We start from the raw sequence: 25,710 nt of genomic DNA, 5'->3' as shown, positions 1-25,710 counted from the left end.
TCCCTCTCACCCACCTCACACGCTGAGTTTGATTCTGCTTATGGTTTATTGACAAGAAAACTAACCTTTAGTCAAAGAAAAACAGACATCTATTTTCATAATATGTTTCTGAAATTAATAATAAAATCTCACTGGAGCCCAGATCAATGCATAATTTCAAAGCTCAAGCAATCAAGACATGCAAAATCATTCTATACTTCAATTGTCTTTATTTGTTTAATCTAGTATCCATGGCCAGGAAGATGGACTAATGACCTGTATCCTGTGGTCAATCCTGCTACATTAACTCTATACACAAGTGGATCATTGGACAAAGCAGACACAAACCTAATTCGTCAAATAGCATGATTAATTTGACCATTCCTCACACCATAAGCATGTTTATGATAACTTCTTTGAGTGGCATTTTAGAAGTTGGAAAGTCAGATAAGGACAAACTTTATCGATTGCATCACCCGAATAAAGAAGTTGTTCATCCATAAAGTTTGTCCTATATGTTTGTATATCTTATATGTTTATGATAACCATATTCAACATTAGAATATTAAAGTGAAACAGATTTCAGATTATATAAATATTACTGCACCATACACACCAATTTGGACAATTTGGTTTGGATCATGATGGAGTATTGGACATGCTGAACATCTCTGAACGTTATAAAGATATTCCAGATATGGCTGATGCATTAATCATCCTTCAGGTCTGTATCAGTTCCTGGTGCTGCACTGGCTGCACTGCAGCTACACGAGATTAGCTCACTTACCTGAAGTTTCGAAAGGAGTTCGTCATGTTCCCTGCGTAGCTGGAGAGCTTCTTCCAAGGTCGCGCCGACCTCCAGGAGGTCGGGTTCCATTTGGTGGACACGTACTCGAATCCATTCTCCACTCTGCCAAACACAGAAACATAAATTTTATTTATTTTATATAAAAAACAGTTATTATACAGTACACCATGTGAAAATCCAGCATGATATTAGGTGTTTAAAAAGAATCCTGAAAGAAATGCGTCAGAATTGACATTGAATTGAGTATATTAGGTCCTTTAATATCAAACCATCATAGCGTACCATGATGAAATTGTTAACTATCGTGGGAATAATCAAGAGAGAATTTCTGTTGGATTATACTTCACCCAATCTCTTTATTTAAAAACTGTTAACAATCTTATAATTACTATAAACAGAAACAAACTGGATCCTGTTAATCCTCAGGTCAGATACAGTCATGAACACATCATGATAGTTAACTGGCATAAATAATTATCAATGACTTACTGAGATGATTTCTTCCAGTACTATTCAGAACTATTTCATTGTAAGGTATACTTCAGTACTATTTAATTCTAAAGAGAATCCAGTACTATTTCATTCCATGGTCAACTTCAGTACCATTTCATGGTATGGTAAACTTCAGTACTATTTCATTTCGAGGTGAATTCAGTACTATTTCATTGTCAGGTTAACTTAGTACTTTTATCATCAAGTTTAAATTCAACACTGTTTCATTATAAGGTTAATTTCAGTACTAACTAATTTCAAGGTGAATTCAGTACTATTTCATTCCATGGTCATCTTCAGTACCATTTCATGGTAAGGTAAACTTCAGTACTATCTGAATGTAAGGTGAGTGAATTCAGTACTATTTCATTGAAAGGTGAATTGAGTACTACTTACTAGTTGGGTAGCCTTAAGTACTATTTAAATTCTAGGGTGACGTACCTTAGTACTATTTCATTGTAAGGTAAGCATTAGTACTACCGGTATTTCATCCCAAGGTAAACGTCAGTACTATTTCTTTCAAAGGTGAATTCAGTACTATTTCATTGTCTGATAAACTTAGTACTATTCCCATTAAGGTTAAATTCAACACTGTTTCATTGTAAGATTAATTAATTCAACACTGTTTCATTGTAAGATTAATTAATTCAACACTGATTCATTGTAAGATTAATTAATTCAACACTATTTCATTGCAAGATTAATTAATTCAACACTGTTTCATTGTAAGATTAAGTAATTCAACACTGTTTCATTCTAAGATTAATTAATTCAACCATGTTTCATTCTAAGATTAATTAATACAACAATATTTCATTGCAAGGTAAACTTCAATACCATTTCACTGTAAGGTGAACCTGAGTTCCTTAAGAATAATACAGCAAATATTTGGCACTAGAAGTTTATAGGAAAGGTAGATTGTTTCAGCATGTGAGTAGCGCAAACCTATAGGTGCCTGCTGGCAGCCCGCCAAGGAGAAACACCTGGACGTCTGCCAGTAGCTCCAGATAGAAGATACACAGCTGTCACCATCATTCAACTGGGAATGTTCACCAGGAATTCTGGGATAGATCTACACAGGAAGCTAGGTCTGGATGTAGTCAGAATATTTCTGTTCTCAAGCAATAGACAAGGCATCAAAGCTGATAGATTATTCATATCAGAATATCTTGTTACAGGGTCAGGCTAAAGATGGTCTGGCACTTTTTTGTATCACTGAACCAGAAGCAAATCGGTTTTAATGTTATATTCACCTAAACTCATTATTACATATTCATTGATGGTATCATATAGTAATGACAACTGATAATGAATTTAACTATAATTTACTACAAAAAACAATGGAAAAAGAAATGATTCTGATATTACTGTAGTCTATCTACCATTACAGATTCATCATACTTAAATAAAAGAATCTGTATTTCTGTAAACCTTCTCTTGAATAGTATATTTGTTCTTTTAATCATATCAACAACTCAGCATACATTTGTATCAAAATATTCCACGTTGAAATTCTAAAACTGTTCCAACAATCTAAAAGTATGAAGGGATTATGTTCAAAGTCCCATCATGATAAACTGAATTTTCTTTTTCATCATTATTCATAAGATACAATAGGTTTCATGACTCTATATATATATGACATTGGAGCAAGATTCTTCTTAATTAAACACACATACAAACACACATTATCAATTATTAGAATACATGTTGCTTTCCCATACTTAATTTCAGGATTTGAAGAAGGCAGTAAAACCAGCCACCATCTGGCCAACTGGCTCATCAACCACCTGGCCATGTGGTGATGCCATTAATGCCATCACCTCCCCTGACCTTGTAGATGTTCTAACAAGTAATAATGCCAGGCCACAGATAACACAACCTTCACAAGACATTAACTTGTTATATTTGTTAAGTATTATGATATAAATGCTTTTTTGATGAGGTCAGATGGGTTGCCTCCTCAGGAACAGGATCCTGTGTGAATCTGCTTCCGTTTACCAGTAGTAATGGGATAAGACAGTCATGAGATTGTGAGTAATAAGAATGTTATCTGCCTGATATATTTATACAGTAAGTGAGACTTAAACAAACAGCTCCTCCTTCACGGAATACCTTAACAACAATACATGAATCATCAAAATAGTAGGAAACAAAACATATTTTCACATCGGTGCCATATCCATGTGGAGTGTGGTATTTCTTGCATAAAGTACACTTGGCGCTGACACCAAATTAAGCTTCCAAACTATATGTAAATGAAGTGATTCATAATGTTTTCTATAAATATACATTTCATACAATGTACAGCAATGCAATACAAATGAATCAGGGAATATTGTGTGTCAGGATACATTCCGTAAACCCTGTTTCATATGTAAACATGTGTTGGGTAGGAACCGTATACTGTGTTTATGATGCTGTGTAGAGGGACACACCCATCTCAAGTCTCTAGCTGGCCAGCAAACAAGCTGGCAACAGACTGGAGTGTTTGATCCTGAACAGCATTCTGCTAATGTTACCGTATTCTCTCATCCAGTTATCATTTGGTATGAGTTGGATTTTGTGTGAAGACAGCCATGGATCAACCCGTTGAAAAAGTATGCAACCATTTCACATTTTCACAAGCAACATACCAGCTTCTTCCTACAATCCAAATACATATACTACACTTCAAGTAAGAAACTTTTTAATAAGAATTCAAGAATGATGGGATAAACAGGTACAGGCACACCCACAAAATCCTGACTGTTTGTTTTAACTGTTAATAATGAATCATGATACAAACTTTGGAGGTACACAAATAAGGCTGAGATTGGTATATATTATAAAGAATTATGTTATTTGTGGCAATTTGGATATGTAGAGAGGGATGTAAATCTTACAGAGAACATCCCATACTATTCTAAAGTGTTGAACCATAGCCCCATCCCCCTGCTAATTGATACACACTGTGAAACCATGAATAGATGGTTACATACACCATACTGGCCTTAACATGGTTAGGTAATAACTCCAGTTATCATACAATCTTGTAGTGTACTCAACAGACAAAGCTACCCCCAATACATAACTCATAGCTTTAACAGCATTACCAATATGTGTATTCATTTTCATTTATATTCACTATCAGCATGCAGCATATTCACCTCTTATCTACAATATTTTTCACTTCAGATGGCGATTCAATTCTAGCATATTTTTTTGTGGTCAAAAACATCAACTTATATATTTAGTTGTCATGGAAACATGTCACTTATTTTATCTTAGCTGTTTGTGGGTGTGACTAAGCTGATTGGTGGCAGACATCTCCCATTTGAAGCATCTTCACACTGCCAGTTTCAAATGAAACATCAGAATACTCAAAAAAACACTCATCCTCTAAAATTGTAATGCTTACTTCTACACAAAACATCTTCCTTTACCTCCAACATATAGAGAAAAATCTTTCCTAGTGTATGAGTCAGTAGAACTTGTAGCGCCAATTTTTCTCACTTTTGCAAGTAGAGGCAGTGAATTAATCAGAGATTTCCATCTTGGAAACACTTGGCGTGTCACATTAACAGCCAATTTGTCCAAAATGCATCAGTTACATCTATGAAGGAATTAAATGTACAAGCATATCCCCAGTGCATCCAGAAGGGCAGGACATGCCTTCCCTTTTAATGAACATTTGAAGTCATCACTGATTTTCAGGGATCCTTCCCTTAGCGCCTAATTGAGTGAGTGAGTGAGTATGGTTTTACGTCGCTTTTAGCAATATTCTAGCAATATCATGGCGGGGGACACTAGAAATGGGCTTCATACATTATGCCCATGTGGTGAATCGAACCCAAATCTTCAGCATGACGAGCGGACACTTTAAAAATTAGGCTACCCCACCGCCCCCTGCGTCTATTTGAATCTTTTTCGGAGAACAAGTAAGACTGGTTATTCACTGGAGTTGATGTTTCATATGTATTCTTTTCAAAATTTATGATCAGGATCTCAATGACTTCACTAGTTTGTCTCACAGTCCCTGAACCCCATTATTTCCCCTACTGCCAAGCCCCATCTGCTCTGCAGTGCTAAAGCCCTAAAGCCCTTCACTAGACTCAATGTTGCCACAACTGTGATTAGATATATCCCACAGCAGTGCTATGACTGTTTGATAAACATTCAGAATCATTCAGTGCAACTAAGTCGAGACTCCTCCTGTTTCAATCCCACCAACGCCAAACTATCAGCTTCCAAGAAACTTCTGGTCTCTGGAAAAAAAGGCATATCTGACAAGTGATGAGTGTTGCCATGGTTACCAGATGCACCCACAAGTCAGGCCTTCTCCCAGCATTGGTACCAGGTGTGTCAGAAATAGCAGCAGTAAATACAAGATTGGAGATAGAGGCAGTGGCTGGCAGAGCTATCTTGGCTCAATGGCCCCAGCACAAGAACATATCACGTTTCCTCTGATACCATCACTAAGCCAGGGTGTGTTGCTGAAGAAACTAACCTCATGCTAATATCAATAACATAGACAACTGGAAAAGATGATGCATTAGAAGACAAGGAGGACAAAAATGAAAATACAACAGTTCTAAAACTGACTTTGGTAATAATATATTGTCTGTTGAATGTTCTGGTTCCACGTTCTGCTAATGGCGTATCCCTGCTGTCTAGAGGTAACTGATCTGTTAGTTAATCACCTCTCTTGAAATAAACACAGGTACTCGAGGAAGCTTCAATTTGGTTTATCTTGAAAGGTTAATCTGCTTTGGGAAATTGGATTAATTATTGGTTCTTTCATTGCTAAGAAAGATACTGAATATAAATATATGTAAACATCTAGTACTGCAGCCATTATTTATAATTAAGATGGAATTACATAATTTCAGGTACCTCTTAACCTCATTTCTACACCACAGGAAGGCATACATGACATATGATCCAAGATCAAATGGGTTACGCCTACTGCAATCTATTTAGGCAGATAATCAAACACATTATATAGATTACTTTTATTTATTACATTTGTATTACAGGAGTACTGCGGTTTTTGGGGAAATTGTGAGGTTAGTGGTTCCTATGGATATAACATAACATGCTTTCTTTGAAGTGATCGCTGTTTTCTGTGATCCATTCTTATAACTGTCCTTACTATTTTCCTTTTTACTCCCAGTGGAATCTACCCGTGAAGGTCCGGGTTAGAATATTGATCTTCAGTAAACCCATGCTTGTCGTAAAAGGGGACTAACGGGATCGGGTGGTCAGGCTCGCTGACTTGGTTGACACATGTCATCGTATCCCAATTACGCATATCGATGCTCATGCTGTGGATCACTGGATTGTCTGGTCCAGACTCGATTATTTACAGACCGTGGCCATACAGCTGGAATATTGCTGAGTGTGGCGTAAAAACTAGAGTCACTCACTCACCCAGTGGAATCTGTTTCAGTTCTAAATTTTCTGACATGGACATTTTATATCTACATTATGTTTTCACTCAATAATTACTGTGATACAGTAAAGAAGGAGGGCAAGAAGGAAAGCATGTGCTGAAAGGACACTGTTTATTTCTGCTTTATTGGTATTGTTTTCATGTTTTTGTTTGTCCTCTTATTGCAAGACCTAATATTGATTGGTTCCTCGTCATACAAACACGTGATTTGAAGACACTGCCAGATGGAGCCAACTGACTTAGTGCTTTTAAAACCACTTGGACACAATATTGCATTTTAAAAAAACACCTCAATAACTGTTTACCTACAAATGTCTTGAACTCACACTCATGTTTTTGAATGTTGGATATATCACAAAGGTGAAGGTCATAAAATAACCAGTCTTGATTATACGACAATTGGACATGAAAGGCAAACCAGCGGCAAAGACTGCTGTGCAAAAACATCCTACGTCCATTCTCAATGACAGTTTCATTTCAGAAGTGACATTACCATTCTCCATTTTATACTACAAATTCAGGTCTCCCATCATACTGAGGCTTCTGTTCACTCTCAATGGAGTTGTGTGTTTACATCAACATTACATGTTTTCAGAAACTTCTTGAAAAGTTCAAAAGATCAATTTCAGATAAAAATATTTATCCCTGAAGTTTGGGGGTAGGGGGTGAATTGTATTCCTAGTTGGCTGTCCCACAAAAGAAACTTTCGCTTTCTCAAGTTTTAAAGAGTAACAAAACTTTCCATTCATATGCTGTCAAAAGTTGTCATTAAATAGTGTTAAGTCCACCTGGTGCAGTGCTTAATCTGTTTGGCAGATTTGATCTATAAAACCTTTCTAATGGTTTTCAACAGCACGAGAATAAACTTCAATCGTTAAACACTCTGAAAAAGAAGAGCAAAAAACAAGAATGCCCTTTAAAAGAGGCACTAAGCACAGGAATTCAACTCTTTTTAGAACTAGTTTTTAGGGGGTTCAGATATGTCTCCAAACTTAAGGTATCAATTTTTAATCTGACATGAAACTTATGAACTGGTCCCTCAGTGCTAGTCTATAATTGGAGTTATAGGGTGTTCTAATGTTGCAAGTCTGAAACAGCCCATGAGGATGACTTGTGCTGCTGCTACTGCTGCTGCAAGATCCCATGACATTCTGTAAATGTGAGGGTTCATGTGTTTCCCTGCCTAAGACATTTGCTTAAAAGGTGAGGTTGTTTCTTCTTCCTCCTTCTCATTGTGGATACAACCTGGATATAACCTTATTGAAGTGAGTGAGCATTCTTTTATGCCGCTTTTCGTAATATTCCAGCAATATCACAGTGGGTGACACCAGAAAAGGGCTTCACACATTATATCCATGTGGGGAATCAAACCTGGGTCTTCAGTGTGACAAGCGAATGTTTTAACCACTAGGCTACCCTACCGCCCCAAAACTTACTGAAACAAACCTTGATGAATGTTTTAACCTGTGCACCAAAATGTTCCTTGGACTGAGAAGGAGGATTAATGTAAAATAGCAGTGATGCATTTAAAAATATGATGGAAAAATATACAGTTGTCCAATTGTGATCAGTCTACACTGAAAGATTTTCTGCAAGATACTCAGAATCTGTATGAGGTGGAAATTTGTCTGCTTACACTGACTGACTGACTGAGTTTAGTTTTACGCCGCTTTTAGCAATATTCCAGCAATATCACGGTGGGGGACACCAGAAATGGGCTTCACACATTGTGCCCATGTGGGGAATCGAACCCGGGTCTTCGGCGTGACGAGCCAACGCTTTAACCACTAGGCTACCCCACCGCCCCTGTCTGCTTACAAGAAGTGCAGGTCTATACTCATGTTATCAAAATGGATGATGACAAGTAACTTCTTTTTCTGAACTACGATTATTTTTCAGTTGTGAACCTTCTTAATAAACATACTCAATTTTCATGTCTAAAGTCGGAGATAAATCAAATGCATATTGTGAAACTGAAATTGTATGAAGCAGTAATGTGTTTTCATCTGAATTAACAAACACTGTCATCATTCACATTATTATATTTTACTTGTACATGTGACTGGCATTGACAGTGTCACAACTACGTCCATGTGAAGCAGGCATTCCATAAGAATAACTCGGCCTCACTGTCAAAATGTCCGCCAAAAATATATCATGTCCATTTTGTGTCTATACATTGTGGAAACAAAACGTGAATAGTTTGACTTTGTGACAACACGGATGGTCTTCCTCTTTGTAAGTCTTGATATCGCTGAAATACTGCTGCTGTGACTCTACAATTTTACTCACTCACTCTGTAATGATTGTCTGCTTTCAGAATACTATTATTTTGGCAGTACATTAGGGTGAACTTTACCCATGCCATGACAAATGAGACAGTGCTAGTAATTCATAGTGGTATTCAAAGTTTCAGGCTCACAATTTGTCTTCCCTTGATTCACCAGTTCCCTTTTTGGAAATATAGTATTTAGTGCCATCAGATCCTTATCATCTGGTCCATGTTTAGAACAATCTTATCTATACTTCTTGGGCTATCACCATCTGATTCATGTATAGGACCACCCGACCTGTGCCTGGGGCCACCCGATACATGTCTGAGGCCATTGGATACCTGTCTGGTACCATCTGATGCATGTCTAAGGAAATCTGATCCATGCCAAGGTAAATCCAATCTCTGTCTTGGCCATCTGATCCACAATAAGAGCAATCCGATCTGTGTCAGAGGATATCAGATAAATGTCTAAGGAAATCTCATCCATGCCAAGGTAAATCCAATCCCTGTCTTGGCCATCTGATCCACAATAAGAGCAATCTGATCTGTGTCAGACGATATCAGATAAATGTCAAGAGCAATATGAACAATGTATAAGGCCACTGCTCATACAGCATCAGATCCATCGTACCATCTGATCCACAATAAGGGCCATCTGATCCAAACTGTGGGTATCTGATATCCAAGAATGGTGATATGATCAAAGGTCCTTAATTTGGTCACTTTGATCAAAAGTTAACTGAGGGTTTGTGATACTGACTCTTGAAGGCACCCATAGTTCAGAATGAGTGAGTGAGTTGGGTTTTACGTCGCTTATCACAATATTCCAGCAATATCATGGCAGGGAACCTCAGAAATATGTTTCACACATTGTACCTATGTGGGGAATTGAACTGGGTCTTTGGCGTGATGAGCGAACACTTTAACCACTCGGCTTCCCCACTGTCTCACATCGTTCAGAAGTGCACATTTCCTTACAGCATTGATTACTAAGCTGGATCACAAAGCCCTCAGTGTAAACATATTTACAGAATATGACCATTATAACATGAAGAGAAGATGAACCCAACCACTTACGCTCCTGATAATCTTGACAGTTTTCATTTTCAGTACTGTGGATATGATACTCAAAAGAAGTTAAGGCTCACCTGATTCTTTTATACTACCTACATTAATCAGCCACAATAGTGTATATATTTTCCAAATGAGTGAGTGAGTAAGTTTAGTTTAGTCTGTAAATAATCGAGTCTGGACCAGACAATCCAGGGATAACTCCAAATGAGATAATGAACAATTAACACAAATTGTCTTTAAGAACCGTTACGACTTTTTTTTCAGTGATTGCCATTAAATGATGTACACGAAAAAGTTGACAAAGAAATAATTGTACATCTTTTCAGTACATTTGTTTAGCTAATATGAAATTTATCACAGGTGTAAAATATTTTGATCCTCTAAACAGCTGTTTGCTTGGTGATTAATACATCAATCCTATAAATTAGTAGTCACTATTTAGTCAGTGCTAGTCAATATTGCGCAAAAGCTCAATAGAATCTACGCATGACTAAAACACCCTGATCATTGGCTGAGAATGAGTCATAGGTCAAGTTAACTCGCAGACAGATATAAATAACATTCCGATGCCAAACAGCACACCAAAACCAATTTTCCAGATCCAGTTTCCAAATCCAATGCATAAAAACTGGTATCTCTCAACACACGTTTTTTAAAACCATTTGAAGTTCATTTCTCGACAATGAATAGTTTTGTACAGGTGTACAGATATTTACCTTTGACAGATTATCTGATTACTGTAAATGACATAGTATTTATCAGATCATCTATCCAATAATATTTTTCTGAAGAATTCAACTTATGTTAATTTTGTGTATACTTAAGAGTTAAATGTCTGAGAGTTGAAAATAATCATAAAAAGTATTATACACATGAAATTTTTAGTAAATGCTGAATTAATGCACAGAAACTATGAATATAATCTCATATTATCCACTAAATCGCAGTTTGATGAACACCACTTGAATTCATGGCAAAGCAATCAAGGTAGGAAGAGCTGTTATATAAATCCAAGATGGCTGCCAAGGAATGCAGGTGGTGTGATCCGAAGGTTGTTAGATAATAGGGGTCAAATTTGATCATTGCAAATTCAATTTTCTCATCTTAAACATGCTTAATTTGATTCTGCATTTTCAAACCTAATTTAATATGATAATTTGTGATAGCTATCACACATCAGATCCTGAAGGTAGGTGTTTCACAGCAGCATGATAGACATTGCACAGGTAAAGTTGTCATAAACCGTATCTGCACAAAATTCTTGATACAGATATATTTCACCTCTTTATTTTTCACACAATTGCAATATTCCTTGGATCTATAAACATTGATAAATAATGAAACCTTATATTATACAAGAAATAATTATCAACATTCATATATAACATACATCGTGTTGGTCGGTAGGAAAGTAGTATTCATAAAGATGCTACCTTACTTAGTTTTACAACACACAGGAGCTATTTAGTTAATGTTATCAAAGTTTACTTACTCTGAGAATGGCAAGAACAACTTTGGCTCGACCAGCTTGTACTGCAACTGTACTGATGGTGGTCGTAGTCGGAGGAATCTCCGATAAATCTCTGAATCCTTCCGACATCTTGTGTATGGGATTTGGGTAAATATCACATGTATATGACAGTTATTAGCTTTTGATTTGTCCTGATATAAGCAGCAAAGCCTTGGTGGTAATAGGCATGCATGCAGCTATGTACAAGTTCACGGCTCTAACAACACTAACTGATTTCTCTACATTGCTTTACCATCATATACACAGAAACTGTGGAGCAGTTCATTTCACTTACTTCCACAGGGGTCAGGATGACAGCTGATATTTTCATCTCCTTCTTCTAATTTACAAACTTAACTTTTATACTTAAATTCAATTGATAATGAAAGCATATTTAATCATAATACTTTTATTATGATATCATTATCAAAGGAATATGTCTTACTATGATTTATTTTTGACATTTAGCAAACACCCCTCATGAATTAATGGACTCTTCCACAGTGCCAATGCACCATTCCTCATAGGAGTGAGTGTCCCCCATATAAGGAAAATCGCCCATCCTGTAAACAAACACCAAGGAAAGATGCTTATGAGGGGGCTCTGTGGGCAGAGAGAAGCAGTTTCAGAGAATCTCCTTGCCTGACCCCTCTCTATAACGCTCTGGTAGTGGGATAGGTGCCATATCTACGCAGCTTATGTGATATACTCTATAACAACCAAGGTGTTATGCCATAGCTTTACCCCATCCATAAAGATCACCACACACAGAATCAAGTGGATGTTGTCTTTGGAGAGTTTTCAGCAAAGTTTTCTTATAATTCTGGACTCCATGTTGGATCAAGGACAACCCACATACAGTTTCTTGGACATGGATGCTAGACCTCCTCAGTATAAAGCTCTTGGACTACCTCCCATTTCCTGGCTAGGAGATCATTAGTGCCAAGCTTTATCACCTGCTGATAATAGTGTAGCTCTCATCAGCTGTTTGGGCTTGATAATCAACCTATCTAATACTGCCGTACTTACACTGTTTAATGCCCGAAACACAGACAACATTCCATCACATGATTAACATTTCACAACAGATTACATCAATTTGATTAATTTGATTTGGCAATAAAACCAAATGCTTCCAAACTACCTGGAATGTCAGAAGTTCACGCATCATTTTCTTTTTAACCCTGTTAGCTGATATGTTAAAAGTTTACATGTTTGAGGTTTTTCACTTCTATCTTATGCTTAGGAAACAAACTAAAAAATATATCCTTGAACTCACAGGTGATTGTTATGTAACAATAACAATGAACATATTATCCTTAAACTCATGGGTTATTTATAAGGAGATAAACGTTGTTTAAGCAACAATAAGAAGGAACCTGTTATCCTTGAACCCAGAGGTTATTGTTATGCAACGACAGGACCATGTTATCCTTAAATCCTTACATTATTGTTATGCAACAACAAGAAACAGGGTTTATTGTTATGCATTATAGCTAAAACACATGGAATTATCATGAAACGGCCCTCCTATTATCATAAATTTGCGGGCCGCTGCAAATGATATTGGACTGCTCAAACTTAACGATGGGCCACTATCAGTTCTGTTGTCAAGTGACGTCATAGTGGGTGCGTCAGTTCATTCGACATTGGCTTTGGACTGGCAGATATTCTGAGTCAAACAAGTCAAAGCAACCCGAATTCGAGCTTTAAATAGCTGAAATATTGGCTTTCTTGCTGGTGCTAAACCTAACAATTGCACTATTAACGTTGTTGTTGGACCAAAACCGAACACTGAAATAGTTTGACATGTTGCAGGCTATGGTCTTGTCAAAGGCCAAGGTCAAATATCATCACTTTCTGTTGTGACGTCAATTGAATTGTCCGATGACGTAATTGCATTCGGGCAGTCAACCCCCGTCAGAAGTTGGTTTTGAGTAAACTTACAGTCAAATTCCTTCATTGTTTCCTTTTTCTTTTCAACACAAATTCCATGTATTTTAGCAATAATAACGGTAATGCTATTTTTGAGGGCATTATCATTTGCAGAAGCCCTCGGTCTGCCCTCCTTCGTCGGGCAGTTAATGGAAGACCACAGGCTTCTGCAAATGATAATGCCCTCAAAAATAGCATTACCCTTATAACAATAACAAGGAACATCCTATCTTTAAACCCACGGGTTGTTATTAACTAAGAGTGAGTGAGTGAGTGAGTGAGTATGGTTTTACGCCGCTTTTAGCAATATAGATGTTTGAGGCTCTAAATGTGTACTTGATACAAATGTTTAGACTGGTTGATTTATAGAATTGGGATTAATGTAAAAAATATTTTAGTGTATAGCAAATTTGTAAATTTAATTTTGAAGTCAACTGACAACGGGGACAGACTTATATGAGCCCTTACTAAACAAGTGGTTGATGGAATGAGGAATGACATGCAATATATCAGCACTGAGTCATGAGACGTACCTGGCCATGACACACATCTTAACCTCAACATTCTTATTCCATTTTTATGGAACAAGCTGGTATACTTAAGATTATTTATGACCTGTGAAGATTCAGGCCAGAATTGGTCTTCTCCAACCACTGCTTGTCACAAGAGGCGACTAAGGGGATTGGGTGGTCAGGCTTGCTGACTTGATGCAGGTCATTATGTCCAGATTTTGTAGATCAAAGATCATGATGTCAATCACTGGGTTGTCTGGTCCAGACTTGATATTTTCAGACAGCTATCACCTAACTTGAATATTCCTGAGTGCAGCATTAAACAACAAACAAATAAATAAGATTATGTTATTTGTCTTTACCAAACTCTGCAGTCACCATTATTCCAGTGACGTGACTGTAGTAGATATAGAAGACTGTACCAGACAAACCACTGATTGATATGATGAGCAACTACCCATGCTGTTCGGTACGATGATGTTCAATCAACAATGTCACCCATCCTGCCCATCCAATTCATTAATTCACTTCTTACAAGTAGCATCGATTGCCTGGGATCTAATCTGAAATCCCCACAGGTGGAGCAAGAAAGCCAAATACCTAACACCTGTGGTTATGAGAAAGCTCTATTGCACATTTTTGAAATAATATACTGAAAATATATAGACATGACCAACATGATTAAAAAGATGAAACTTAATAGTCAAAGGATGTCAAATTTGTAACCAGTAATTACGTTAAAGTAATAAATATCCATTAACACAGAACAATTCTTACAAAACTTCATTTTGAATGTTAAACTCTTCATTTCCTATTTTCAGAAACATAGCAACCTGTGTAATGGGATTTCAATATCAGAACTTTTTTAAAAACTATTACAAGGCATTCATATCATGTTGTTTATCTCCAGTCTGTTGGTTGGTGGCGAGATGGTTGAAAGGATTTCATCCATAAAATGTTCCTGAACCTTAGATTGGCTCCACCAGGGATATCTCTCTTTAGATACTGCTGCAATGCAGGCTATCTGACATTTACCGGGATGAAAAAAGTAGCTCTTGATGATAAAGTAACCCTGGCAACCACCTCTACCATTTTGTGTGTTAGTCAGGTACATGGTACAAGTGATGTATATCACATGACTGGTCCTGCCTGTTTCTGGCACCGGTGTATAACTCCATTATAGCATGGGAAGAGTGTTGATGTAATACTGCTGACTCCCATCTGCGATGGAATCAGACTTGGGTTTCATTTGTCAGACAGGATTTTGCCCCAGGTAACGGTGCAACAAGACCTGGGATTCTTTGAATTTATCAGCTGGCAAAAACTAACTGTGAATTTGACATATCTTCTTGACTTGTGACTCAAGAGCCACTCCAAACATTTCCATAAATAAGTGTGCCAAAACAGTAATAAAAAGAATAATATTTTAAATTAATAGAAACAATTTTAGATGTTTAATTCCAATTGAATTTTACTGCTTCAATGGATTCTGGAGCAATGAACTGTTCTGGGTGTCACTAAAACATTAATCCAAGGAATTTGATGTATGTAAACACAATGAAGTGTTCTTGTCCTAAGTTTTGCAAGAACTTAGACATCACTGCTTGCACATCAGCTAAACAGGCTTTAAATAGGTGAGTTTTCAGAAGAGATATACCAATGTTCCAATATTCACTCAGTTCCAGCTGAATCACAATTTGGTACATCAGAAATATAATTCTCACATCGTACCGATGTGGGGAATCAAACCCAGGGCTTGTGACAGTCACATGCCTTAAACCACTAGCCTACCATACCAACCCTTCAAAATTAGTAAAGATATGAAATGTCAAATCCAAAAGCGATAATATCATTAACAAAAGTTCTAGAGTATTCTATCATTTGTCTCAAGCTGAATCACTGGAAGATGATCAGTTTCAGTTTCTGTAGTCTGTCTCACAGTCCCTTGAACCACATGTTTTTCCCTACTGCCTCCATCCCTGCAAAACTAAAGCTCTACACGAAGCAAGTCTAGATTTCCTCAGGTTCAGGATCTCTATCTCCCTGGGGCTCCGTTTCAATTTAAATGGGTTTATTTGTTATTATCAAAATGATATATACTCAAAGATTAAGTGTTTGTCTAAGTTTCTGCTGTCTGTGCTCCTGAGTAGGGTGGAAGTTTTTGGATCATGCACCTTGATGTCCATCAGATCAGATAGGGCACTCAGAGTACCTTCATGGGCATCATCTACTGTATAGACACTGACTTACTTGTTTGTCTCTAACAAAGGCAGAGATTACCCAATGAAGAACCTGATATTTGGACAGGAGTCAAAACTGAGAGGCTGCCAGAATATGTTTGGCTCAGACAGTCGACCAAGTTTTTAACAACTCTACGAACACAACAGATATTTGGAAGTAGAACAGAAGACAACATACTCCTACACTTTGTTTTTGTCCTTGTGAATGTCAGCTTGAACCCAAAACTGTATTATGCGATGTAGCTTGTGAATGTTATAGGACTTGGTGTGAGTGAGTGAAAAGGATTTTAGCCAAGTTTACAGAGGATACAGTCATAACGATAGAGTAGAAACCATGTAACAATGGGCTTCACAAGTGGTTTGCATACTAGGAATCAAACCTAGTCTTGTAGCTTAATTGGCAAACGCTTTGGTGAGTGAGTGAATGAGAATCTGAGTGAGTGAGAGTGAGAATCTGAGTGAGTGAGTGAGTGAGAGTGAGAATCTGAGAGACAGTGAGTGGGTGGGGGTGTGGTGGGCGAACTGGCTAAGGCACCAGGCTAGTGATCCAGCAAGAATTGAGGTGCCGGGATCAAGCCCACCAGTGACCAGATGTAAAAACCTTGGAGTCAACTTTGTGTGCAGACTCTTTCAGTGTTGTCACAACCTTTAGTGAACAGTACACAACCCTGTGCACTTAAAAGAACCCACAAATCCGTTGGTATATGACCAGATGGTGGCCACATGAATACGTTTAAACACCTTGTTGCGGGTACAGCAACGTGCAGTAAACTTGGACAAAGTACTGTGACAATGTGTCCCAGTCCACCTAGCTGTGAATGGGTACCTCGTTAGGATGAGAAAGCCGCAATAACAAAGTGCGCCTTGTGGCAGCAAGAGTTGTATGCTCCCCAGGGAGCTAAGATTGATAATAAGATGTGCCGTTGAGATTGACATCCAGTGATGGAGGGAAAAAATACCAGCGCCTTGAGCATGCACTAGTGCGTGGATATGTGCGCTACATAAATATCCAATAATAAGTGAACTATTCAGTAACACCACCAGTAGATTAACACACAGATGGTATTATCTGCACCAACCTAGGAAAAGCAAGAAACACATAGTGTACCTCATCTCCTGCAATTAAACCTGTATACCTAGACAGCTACATGTGCCACCATCTACACAAGACAATGATGCTACTTATCCTATCTTTCAGAGCTTTCCTTCTTGGCTTTTTAGGATCAGGAAATAGACACCTGACCAGCTAATGGATGGGGCATGTTTCTATGCTCGAGATCTTGGCAGTTTTTCTGGATATAATGACATCGTGGCAAGACTAGTGTGATACAAGGAACTCAGTAACTCTGTCGTTTCTAAAACATAATGTTTGTACTTAAATCTATCAGAGGAGTGAGTGAGAGAGTGAGGTTTTATGCCGCTTTTAGCAATATCATGGCAGGGGACACCAGAAATGGGCTTCACATATTGTCCCCATGTGGGGATTTGAACCCTGGTCTTCAGCTTGACGAGCAGACACTTTAACCATTAGGCTACCCCACCACCCCTCTATCAGAGGAAGTCACTGTCTCTCATCATAAGTCTAGCAAAACTGTAGTTGATGCTTTTTGTGAAAATAGTTTCAAGGGACAAGAGGCATTTGGTAGATCTAAACATACAGACTCTACCACAAGATGTGATTTCACAAAGTGATCTTGTTAGCCCTAAAATGTGAACAAGATGCCCATGTTAAATGTAGTTTTAGGCAACAGTAGATCAAAAGTGAAACCCATTTTATCAATCAGAGACTATACAGCAGTAGCAGCGATCACCAAAATAACTTTATACCCCTGTATGGAATCAAACCCAGGTGAACACATAAACAACAAGGCTACCAGACCACTGACTGAGTTTGGTTTTACGCCGAAATTGGGTTTTATTCCAGCAACATGAGAATATTTCGCACATATGGGCGTGCATGCATTGTATGTGTATGTGCGGCTGCTTGTAACCGGCCTTCGGCGAAGCTGGTTTTATAGTGCTAGCCACTGAGATACCATGCCGCAGTGAAGCATGAATACCCACTCAGACACATTATACTGACTCCAGCTAATTAGTCCTTGTGGCCTCATTAATGCAAATACTAGGCAGGGACCAACAAGTACCATATTTTAGACTTTGAAGTAAAAATGTGGGATCGAACCCGCTTTCTTCAGTCTCAGGGCTCCTTTCATTATATTATCTTTTTTTTACTCATCAACATATGATGACAGTAAAATATCATTCATGACCTCAGAGATTAAATATTAGTCTAGCAGCCCTTATGCATTGGTGTTACAGACCTGTATTCACCAGGGATGTTGAATGTATGATTGTATTAGGCATGGATTTTAGAGATCTATTCTTATAAGGAATGCTGAATGTATGTTTGGAAACTACTCTCTAGAATTGCTCACAAGATGTATTTGATGTTCCTTACTGATTATACTACAGCGCAGTTGATTTAATGATCAGACGTGAATTATTAATCACTAGATTTTAGAAACATATACTGTGATATTATCGGAAACTGCATAAAAAACATGAAATAACAAACATTTATGCTACAGGTGTTGGATGTACATTCCCCCGAGTTTTGACACTGCTACAAAACTATTTCAATTAGTTAACACAAACAAACGTTTTGCTGAACCTTTGCCAGAAAATAGATAGATGCTCTGAGTGCCAAAAAAGACTGATGATCAGCTTATTAAAGAAAAACAGTTAGAAAGGCATTTAGTTGCTGGGGTTTGGTTTCATGATCAGCATACTTGGAATCATGGGATTGTGGGTGGGTGATGGATGGACCTTCTAGCCTTGCTTCAGCTGACACTGTAACACCATACACAGAAAACACGGGATTGTGGGTGGGTGATGGATGGACCTTCTAGCCTTGCTTCAGCTGACACTGTAACACCATACACAGAAAACACTTGGCAACAGGAACAGAAGCATTGCAGTGTGCCGAAAAATAGCTTTCATTTCTTTAGCGACTATCATGTGCATATGAGAGTGGGTTTGTGTGGGTGTTAGAAGGGTGTGGGTGGGGGTGTGGTAAGGGCGTTGGAGTGAGTGAGGAGTGAGTGAGTGAGTGAGTGAGTGAGTGAGTGAGTGAGTGAGTGAGTGAGTGAGTGAGTGAGTGAGGCTAGGCTTTTGTTTTTGTTGTTTTATGCCGCACTCATCGATATTCCATCTATATGGCGGCGGTCTGTAAATAATCGAGTTTGAACCAGACAATCCAGTGATCAACATCATGAGCATCAATCTATGCAACTGGGATACAATGACATGTGTCCACCAAGTCAGCAAGACTGACCAGCCGATCCAAATAGTTGCCTCTTACAAGCAGGGGTTGCTGAAGACCAATTCTAACCCAGGTTTTCACAGGTGAGTAAGGGAGGGAGGTGGGTAGGATGGCAAGTGTGGAGGCAGGTGGTTGGGCAAGTGGTTAAGCGGATGGGGGTTTAATCAGGTGGATGGGGGTTTTTGTTTTAATATTCAGGTAGGTGGGGAATGAACCTGATCAGACCCTTTAACCACTAGGCTACCCCACCACCCGATCGCAGGAATTAAGTCATGATTACAAGGAGAGGTTGGGTTAATTTGATTTTAGGGTAGCTGTGGTTAAAGCGTTTGCTCATCACGCTGAAGATCCAGGTTCAATTCCCCACATGGGTACAATGTGTGAAACCATTTCTGATGTCTCCCACCCTGATATTGCTGGAATATTGCTAAAAGCGAAGCAAAACTCACTCACTCACTTATTCAGCCACATGCATGTAAATGGGTGATGTCGGCTGCTGCAACTTGTCTGGTCTAATGCAGGTTTTGTTTTACACCACAATATCATCCAGCAGTTTTAACATGAGCATCCAACTCAGACACATTGTACCGACAAGTTCTTGTCTTATGCCCTGAACGCTGAGCACCAGGCAGGTCAAGTGACTCTTGCTATCACTGGACTGGGGATCTTCCCAGGTATCACTGGACCGGGGATCCAGCCAACCTTCCACTCTCTGAGCAGACGTAATATCCACTTGACCATGGATGCAGTCATGAAGGTCAAGATCAGCATAATTTAACCCTCGCCTTAGTCAAGAAGACATTTTTGTCTTGAATATTTAAATAATCACATTTTTAAATGTCTGAAGACTTCTGATAAAATGAGCATCTTTGAAATTACTGAACACAGGTTGGAAGTACCACTGCCACTCTGTAGGTAGATTCTGACATACTTATCCACATAATTTGTTGAAATTGTGAAAACATTTGTAACCATACAAACAAATTCAAACATTCCAAAAGTGAACCTTTCGACAAATTCCACCCCTAGCCAGAGTATGGAGCTGTTCCTGCAGCTGTGTGCTGTGAAATGTAAAAATAGCAGCAGAAGATGAAAATAGTTTTGCTGTCAGTGCACATGCCAGGTCAGCAAGGCAGACGGCACAAATCAACTCAGACTATCCTCTCAAATCTCTCGACATGACCTCCACTTACAGAGTTGTCAGGAAGAATTCCTATCTCCTGGTGTCACAGCATAACCCTGAGTTCTGTGTATTGGCAAGATGCAACCCTGCATGGATGCCTATGGCAAGGGACCAGTCTACAAGTTATAGCCATGGAGGTCGGAAAATGTCATCAGTAGTTAAATCTGAAAGGTGAATTTGTTCCAGATATGTCTTGACTTACAAGTGCAGTTGGTCCCAAAATACACCATTTAAAATTTTCAATTTACATATGTAAAAAAGCCCAGCAGAATGCCCATATGACTAATAGCTGGACAGACATCAATAAAGCAACGTGTTCCTTAATGCACCATGATAAATGCAGCTACGAAACTGCCTGTTTTTAATATAAAGGTGCAGAGATGTTAGTGGTCTCAGTTTTCAAAATAAAGTGCACAAGAGTTGCATCCCTTTGCTGACAGGATCTGCTGGTTATGAGTTCAAATTATGATCCTTGATTTGTTAGCAACAAGCCTGTGGTAAGCAATTATAAGGATGTTGGACACCTAGGTCTCTACAAAGACGTATATACACATATATACATGTATATACACGTGTATACGTCTTTGGGCTCTATGAGCCATCCTCCCACATTCAGGCAACAAATCATGATATCAATAAAACTGACAAACAGTTCAAACCCTGACTCAATCACTCCATTTCATGTCAACAACCGTAAGATATTTTTTCCATATTTATGAATAAAAATGGCACATGGTCACTTGCACATAAAACAAGCTATTGCCTTTGAATACACAATGCCATTTACTTGTGTCCAGGTAATTTAGGTGCTTGAGTGAGGATGTGGGCTTGAATCCAAGACGGGACTCGGGACTCAACCCAACAAAAGTAATAGCATCTGTTCTTTATTGAGAAAGTGTAATCCCAAAATATATTGTGTTATATTGCCTGATGCACAAATCTTTCTTAACAAATCTAAAAAATCGCTGAATAAAATTATCAAGACCAAAAAGTAATGACAAAGTATGTTTTACAATTACACTTCTACAAATTGAGTTGGGGGAGCTCAAGTTCTGTTGATTGATGACATTTTGAGAGAAAATGATACAAACAGAACCAGCAGAATGGCAGCTCATGCAGGGAGCCTTCTCCACCTCCTCCCAGCATGTACAGGAGCGGCACTCCAGACAGAACACAGGTGATACGAGGTAATATTACACACTGCCCCGTATGCAGTGGGAGTTACCCAATGGGCCGTATCACACAATGGAATTCTCATGAGTTCAGCATCATCGCTCAATGCACACATACTTGGATGGTTGGTAATAGCTTTTACCTGATACTCCCTACCGATCTCATCTCTGGATGTAATTTCATATAGGCAAAAGAGGAATAATGAGTTTGAAATAAAACAAATCATTTTGTCACCTTTGATACCACTGCTTCTAAATGGCACCAAAGTGATAATGTATTTAACATGACAATGTTACTGAACTAACTTTTGTTGCTTGATAATGAGTGAGTGACTGAGTTTAGTTTAATGCCCTTTTAGCAATATTCCAGCAATATCATGGCAGGGACACCAGAAATGGGCTTCACACATTGTACCCATGTGGGAATCGAACCCAGGTCTTCAGCATGATGAGCGAATGCTTTAACCACTAGGTTACCCCATCGCCCCTGCTTGATAATGAAGACCTAAAAGTAATTGATCAGGATGGGTTGCTAAGTGTTGCACATGTTCTGGTGGACAATCCATTGGTCACAAATCAGATGAAGCTGACTGACTGACTGAGTTTGGTTTTACACCGCTTTTAGCAATATTCCAGCAACATCACAGCGGGGAACACCAGAAATGGGCTTCACACATTGTACCCATGTGGGGAATTGAACCCAGGTCTTCGGCGTGACGAGCCAACGCTTTAACCACTAGGCTACCCCACCGCCCCCAGATGAAGCTGAGCAATGTTGATCACAGTGAGTGAGTTTAGTTTTATGCCGCTTTTAGCAATATTCCAGCAATATCACAGTGGAGGACACCAGTAAAGGGTGTCACACATTGTACCCATGTGGGAAATTGAACCCAGGTCTTCAGTGTGACGGGCGCTTTAACCACTAAGCTACCCCACTGCCTGTTGGTCACAGAAGACAGTTGGATGGGTGACCATGTTCTGCTGCTTGACTCTGAAGACTCCTCTACTCCTGATTCAAACCAGACACTGAGGCTCATAGTGTCGGCTTAGGCAAGTGACTTTATACCACATACACCTCAGTTCAGCCTGCACTGGGGTAACTGGCAACGATGGGTAGGTAACATTACCTTCTCCCAGATAAGGCAGTCTGGGTTGTATACTCCCGAGGGAGCTGAGAATGATAATCAAGTGTGAACTGACCCATTGACCAGAGTAATGATGTTAATGCTTTCCACATGTACCTTGTGTATAGGGTCAATATAAGCCCACACAACATTATCATGATTATTTAAACTTTATTTTATTTAATTTTCTTTAGATAATCTCCTAAAAAAATTAAAGAAATGGTTTAATTCAATCACTGACAGCAATTACAAAAAAGGATATTTTAAAATTGGCAACATCACAAATACAGATGTGATGCACTCAGGTTACTGTTACCAATGGTCAAAGGGGAAATAACTCTTGCCCTCCACATTCCACCTGGTAGCTGAGGCTGGGCAGAAAGCCAGGAGAGATGCTAGTTCTAAATGATTAATGTCTGCGCAGAGATTATTCCGTGATTCTAACTTAAAGTTACATAACATCTTGTACTTTGTTGGCAGATGATATCTGTACCACAACTTCTCATGACATAACAGCCATATGTCAATGTAGGTGCAAGCACCAGTCTGGTATACAACTATGTATTAGCATAGCATTTAGAAGCTAGTATGATGAACAGGAATGATTTTTATGGAATTTTTACTGCAATGGATGCGATACTCCGATGAAGATGCTAACACCATCACTTGCTTGATAATGGTGTTAGCATCTGCACTGAAACATCGAAACCATTGTAATAATGAAGTTGCAATCACTTACTAGTACCTGATAATGGTGAAACGCTATTTCCATTGCAACGAAGAAGTTGTCTATCCATAAAAATCATGTATTATGTATTAGCAAACTGTTTTGAAAAGTAACAAAATTATGAAACTGTATAAACAGAGGCTAAATTTGATATGATAAATCAGCTGATATTAATAAGCTTAGTTCATACACTGATGTACTTAAAGAATTTGACACAAAGTTACCAGACAATGATAACAGTTGTCATTTTTTTATAATCAGTATTATACAATGCACATAACATTATTGTTGAATAAACAGGAAATAGTAAACATACATGCATTTGGTTTATGTTGCTTTATTGGAGCTTCCGTAAACAATATCCAGTAGTCATTACTTTTATCATTTATTTTTTTTCAGTTGTGTTGAAAGAAACATAATCTTAACCACTATTGTACAACAAACAACCATTTACCCATCCTGTGAATCAAGTCATGGAATCGGCAGAGAAAATGAGGCACAGAAAACGGTTCTTCTGTTAATCTAATTATGTCATTTTTTATTTGTATCTCAACAAATATGAATCCTCCCTGCATCACTTTGGTTCTTCACAAGTTTTTTAAATTGGATGTGATTTCAGGAAAATTGTGTGGTGCTAATTTTACGTATTTAGTAAGCTGTCGTGACAAGCACCAGGTGTTGAGAGCAGGAAGTAGTGGTCGGTCAGAATGAACATTCATCTCCAGTGTATTGCAGAGCTGCTTACAAGGTAATGAGTCTTCCTGTCAAGCCCAAAACATTCACCGATCCTGTTGTATCCTATGTAGAATTATTCAAATGTCTTCAAGACAGCCATTTATCAATAACCTCTCAATCTAAGGACTAAATAACATATATCGGTGGGCAGTCATCAATGTAATGTGATACTAAAAGGTTGAATAATAATGGACAGTGCAAAAAGTCTGGGCATCTCGGAGCCTGGCACCTGTCCAAGATGAAGCTGTATAGCCTTCAGACAGACACCCCTACTTCCAACAGGCTATTTTGGGCAGTGACTAATGCCTCACACATACCAGACTGGTCGCTCTTACGGAACCCAGAGAATATATTTAATAAACAATGATTCCAATCCACATCCTGCACTTAGCTCAAGCTGCCCACATTTATTTCACATCCAATTAAAAGACTTTAAGGATCCTTAAATTTTGTGGTTTGTTTACAGAATTATTTGTACTGATTGTTGTACAAAGCTTGGTACACCTACAGAATACCGGATACCTACCAACCATATTCTTTGTTAGCACGCGCATTTCCTATTATAGGGAAACACGAGCTATATTATTCGAAACAATAAGCGAGCATTAAAATGAAAAATAACCATTGAAATCGGATTGATTGAGACGACTTCCGGTTAGTAAAACTAACCAACGATTTTTAAAATAAAAGGTAAGTTATCACAAATAAAAATATATGTGCCTTTGAAAAACGGACCTACGGAATTCTGGGAGTTGGAGCCCGAATGAGCGTGGGAAATTTCTGAAAGGTAAGTGTTCAGTGATTGGTCAGTTTGTGTCTACGCCATAGCCTAGTAACGGCCGTGATTTGGAAGTCTACAACTACTACCGGGCGCTCAGAAGATGCGATTGTGGGGCGATTCAAGTTATCGGAAGACAAAGTAGAACTTCATCGATTTTAAGAAACAAGGGACTTTTGGAAACTGGGACGGAAAACATGCGTAAATGTTGTATTGGGAAATTTTATTTGTGTAAAGATAAAAGCTACAGCAAAGACAATTTGTGTTGGAAATGTAGCAAGAAATCCTGCGGCAAAAACTTTCTATTATTCACAATTAATTGGGTTTGAAAACAGCAAATTAGATTGTGGCAAAATTTTATTGCTCACATATTGTTGGATTTTCAAGTTGTCTCAAGATTTTGTATGCGT

The 25,710-nt window shown here is 38.3% G+C and overlaps 1 protein-coding gene across 1 annotated transcript in view; it reads right to left on the bottom strand.

Moving 5' to 3' along the window:
* Positions 1-25,710, bottom strand: part of LOC124264120 — a 69,552-nt gene that overhangs the window by 31,841 nt on the left and 12,001 nt on the right. Inside the window, exon 9 of the mRNA XM_046698839.1 lies at positions 767-889. Within this exon, the coding sequence (XP_046554795.1) occupies positions 767-889 (123 nt within the window). The remainder of the gene's footprint in view (positions 1-766; positions 890-25,710) is intronic.

The sequence above is a fragment of the Haliotis rubra genome, unplaced genomic scaffold, assembly GCF_003918875.1.
Source record: "Haliotis rubra isolate DU_JTF1 unplaced genomic scaffold, ASM391887v1 Scf91, whole genome shotgun sequence".
Lineage (NCBI taxonomy): Eukaryota > Metazoa > Mollusca > Gastropoda > Lepetellida > Haliotidae > Haliotis > Haliotis rubra.
Note: the sequence above shows the minus strand (reverse complement) of the source record. Positions and strands in the feature narration are given on the sequence as shown.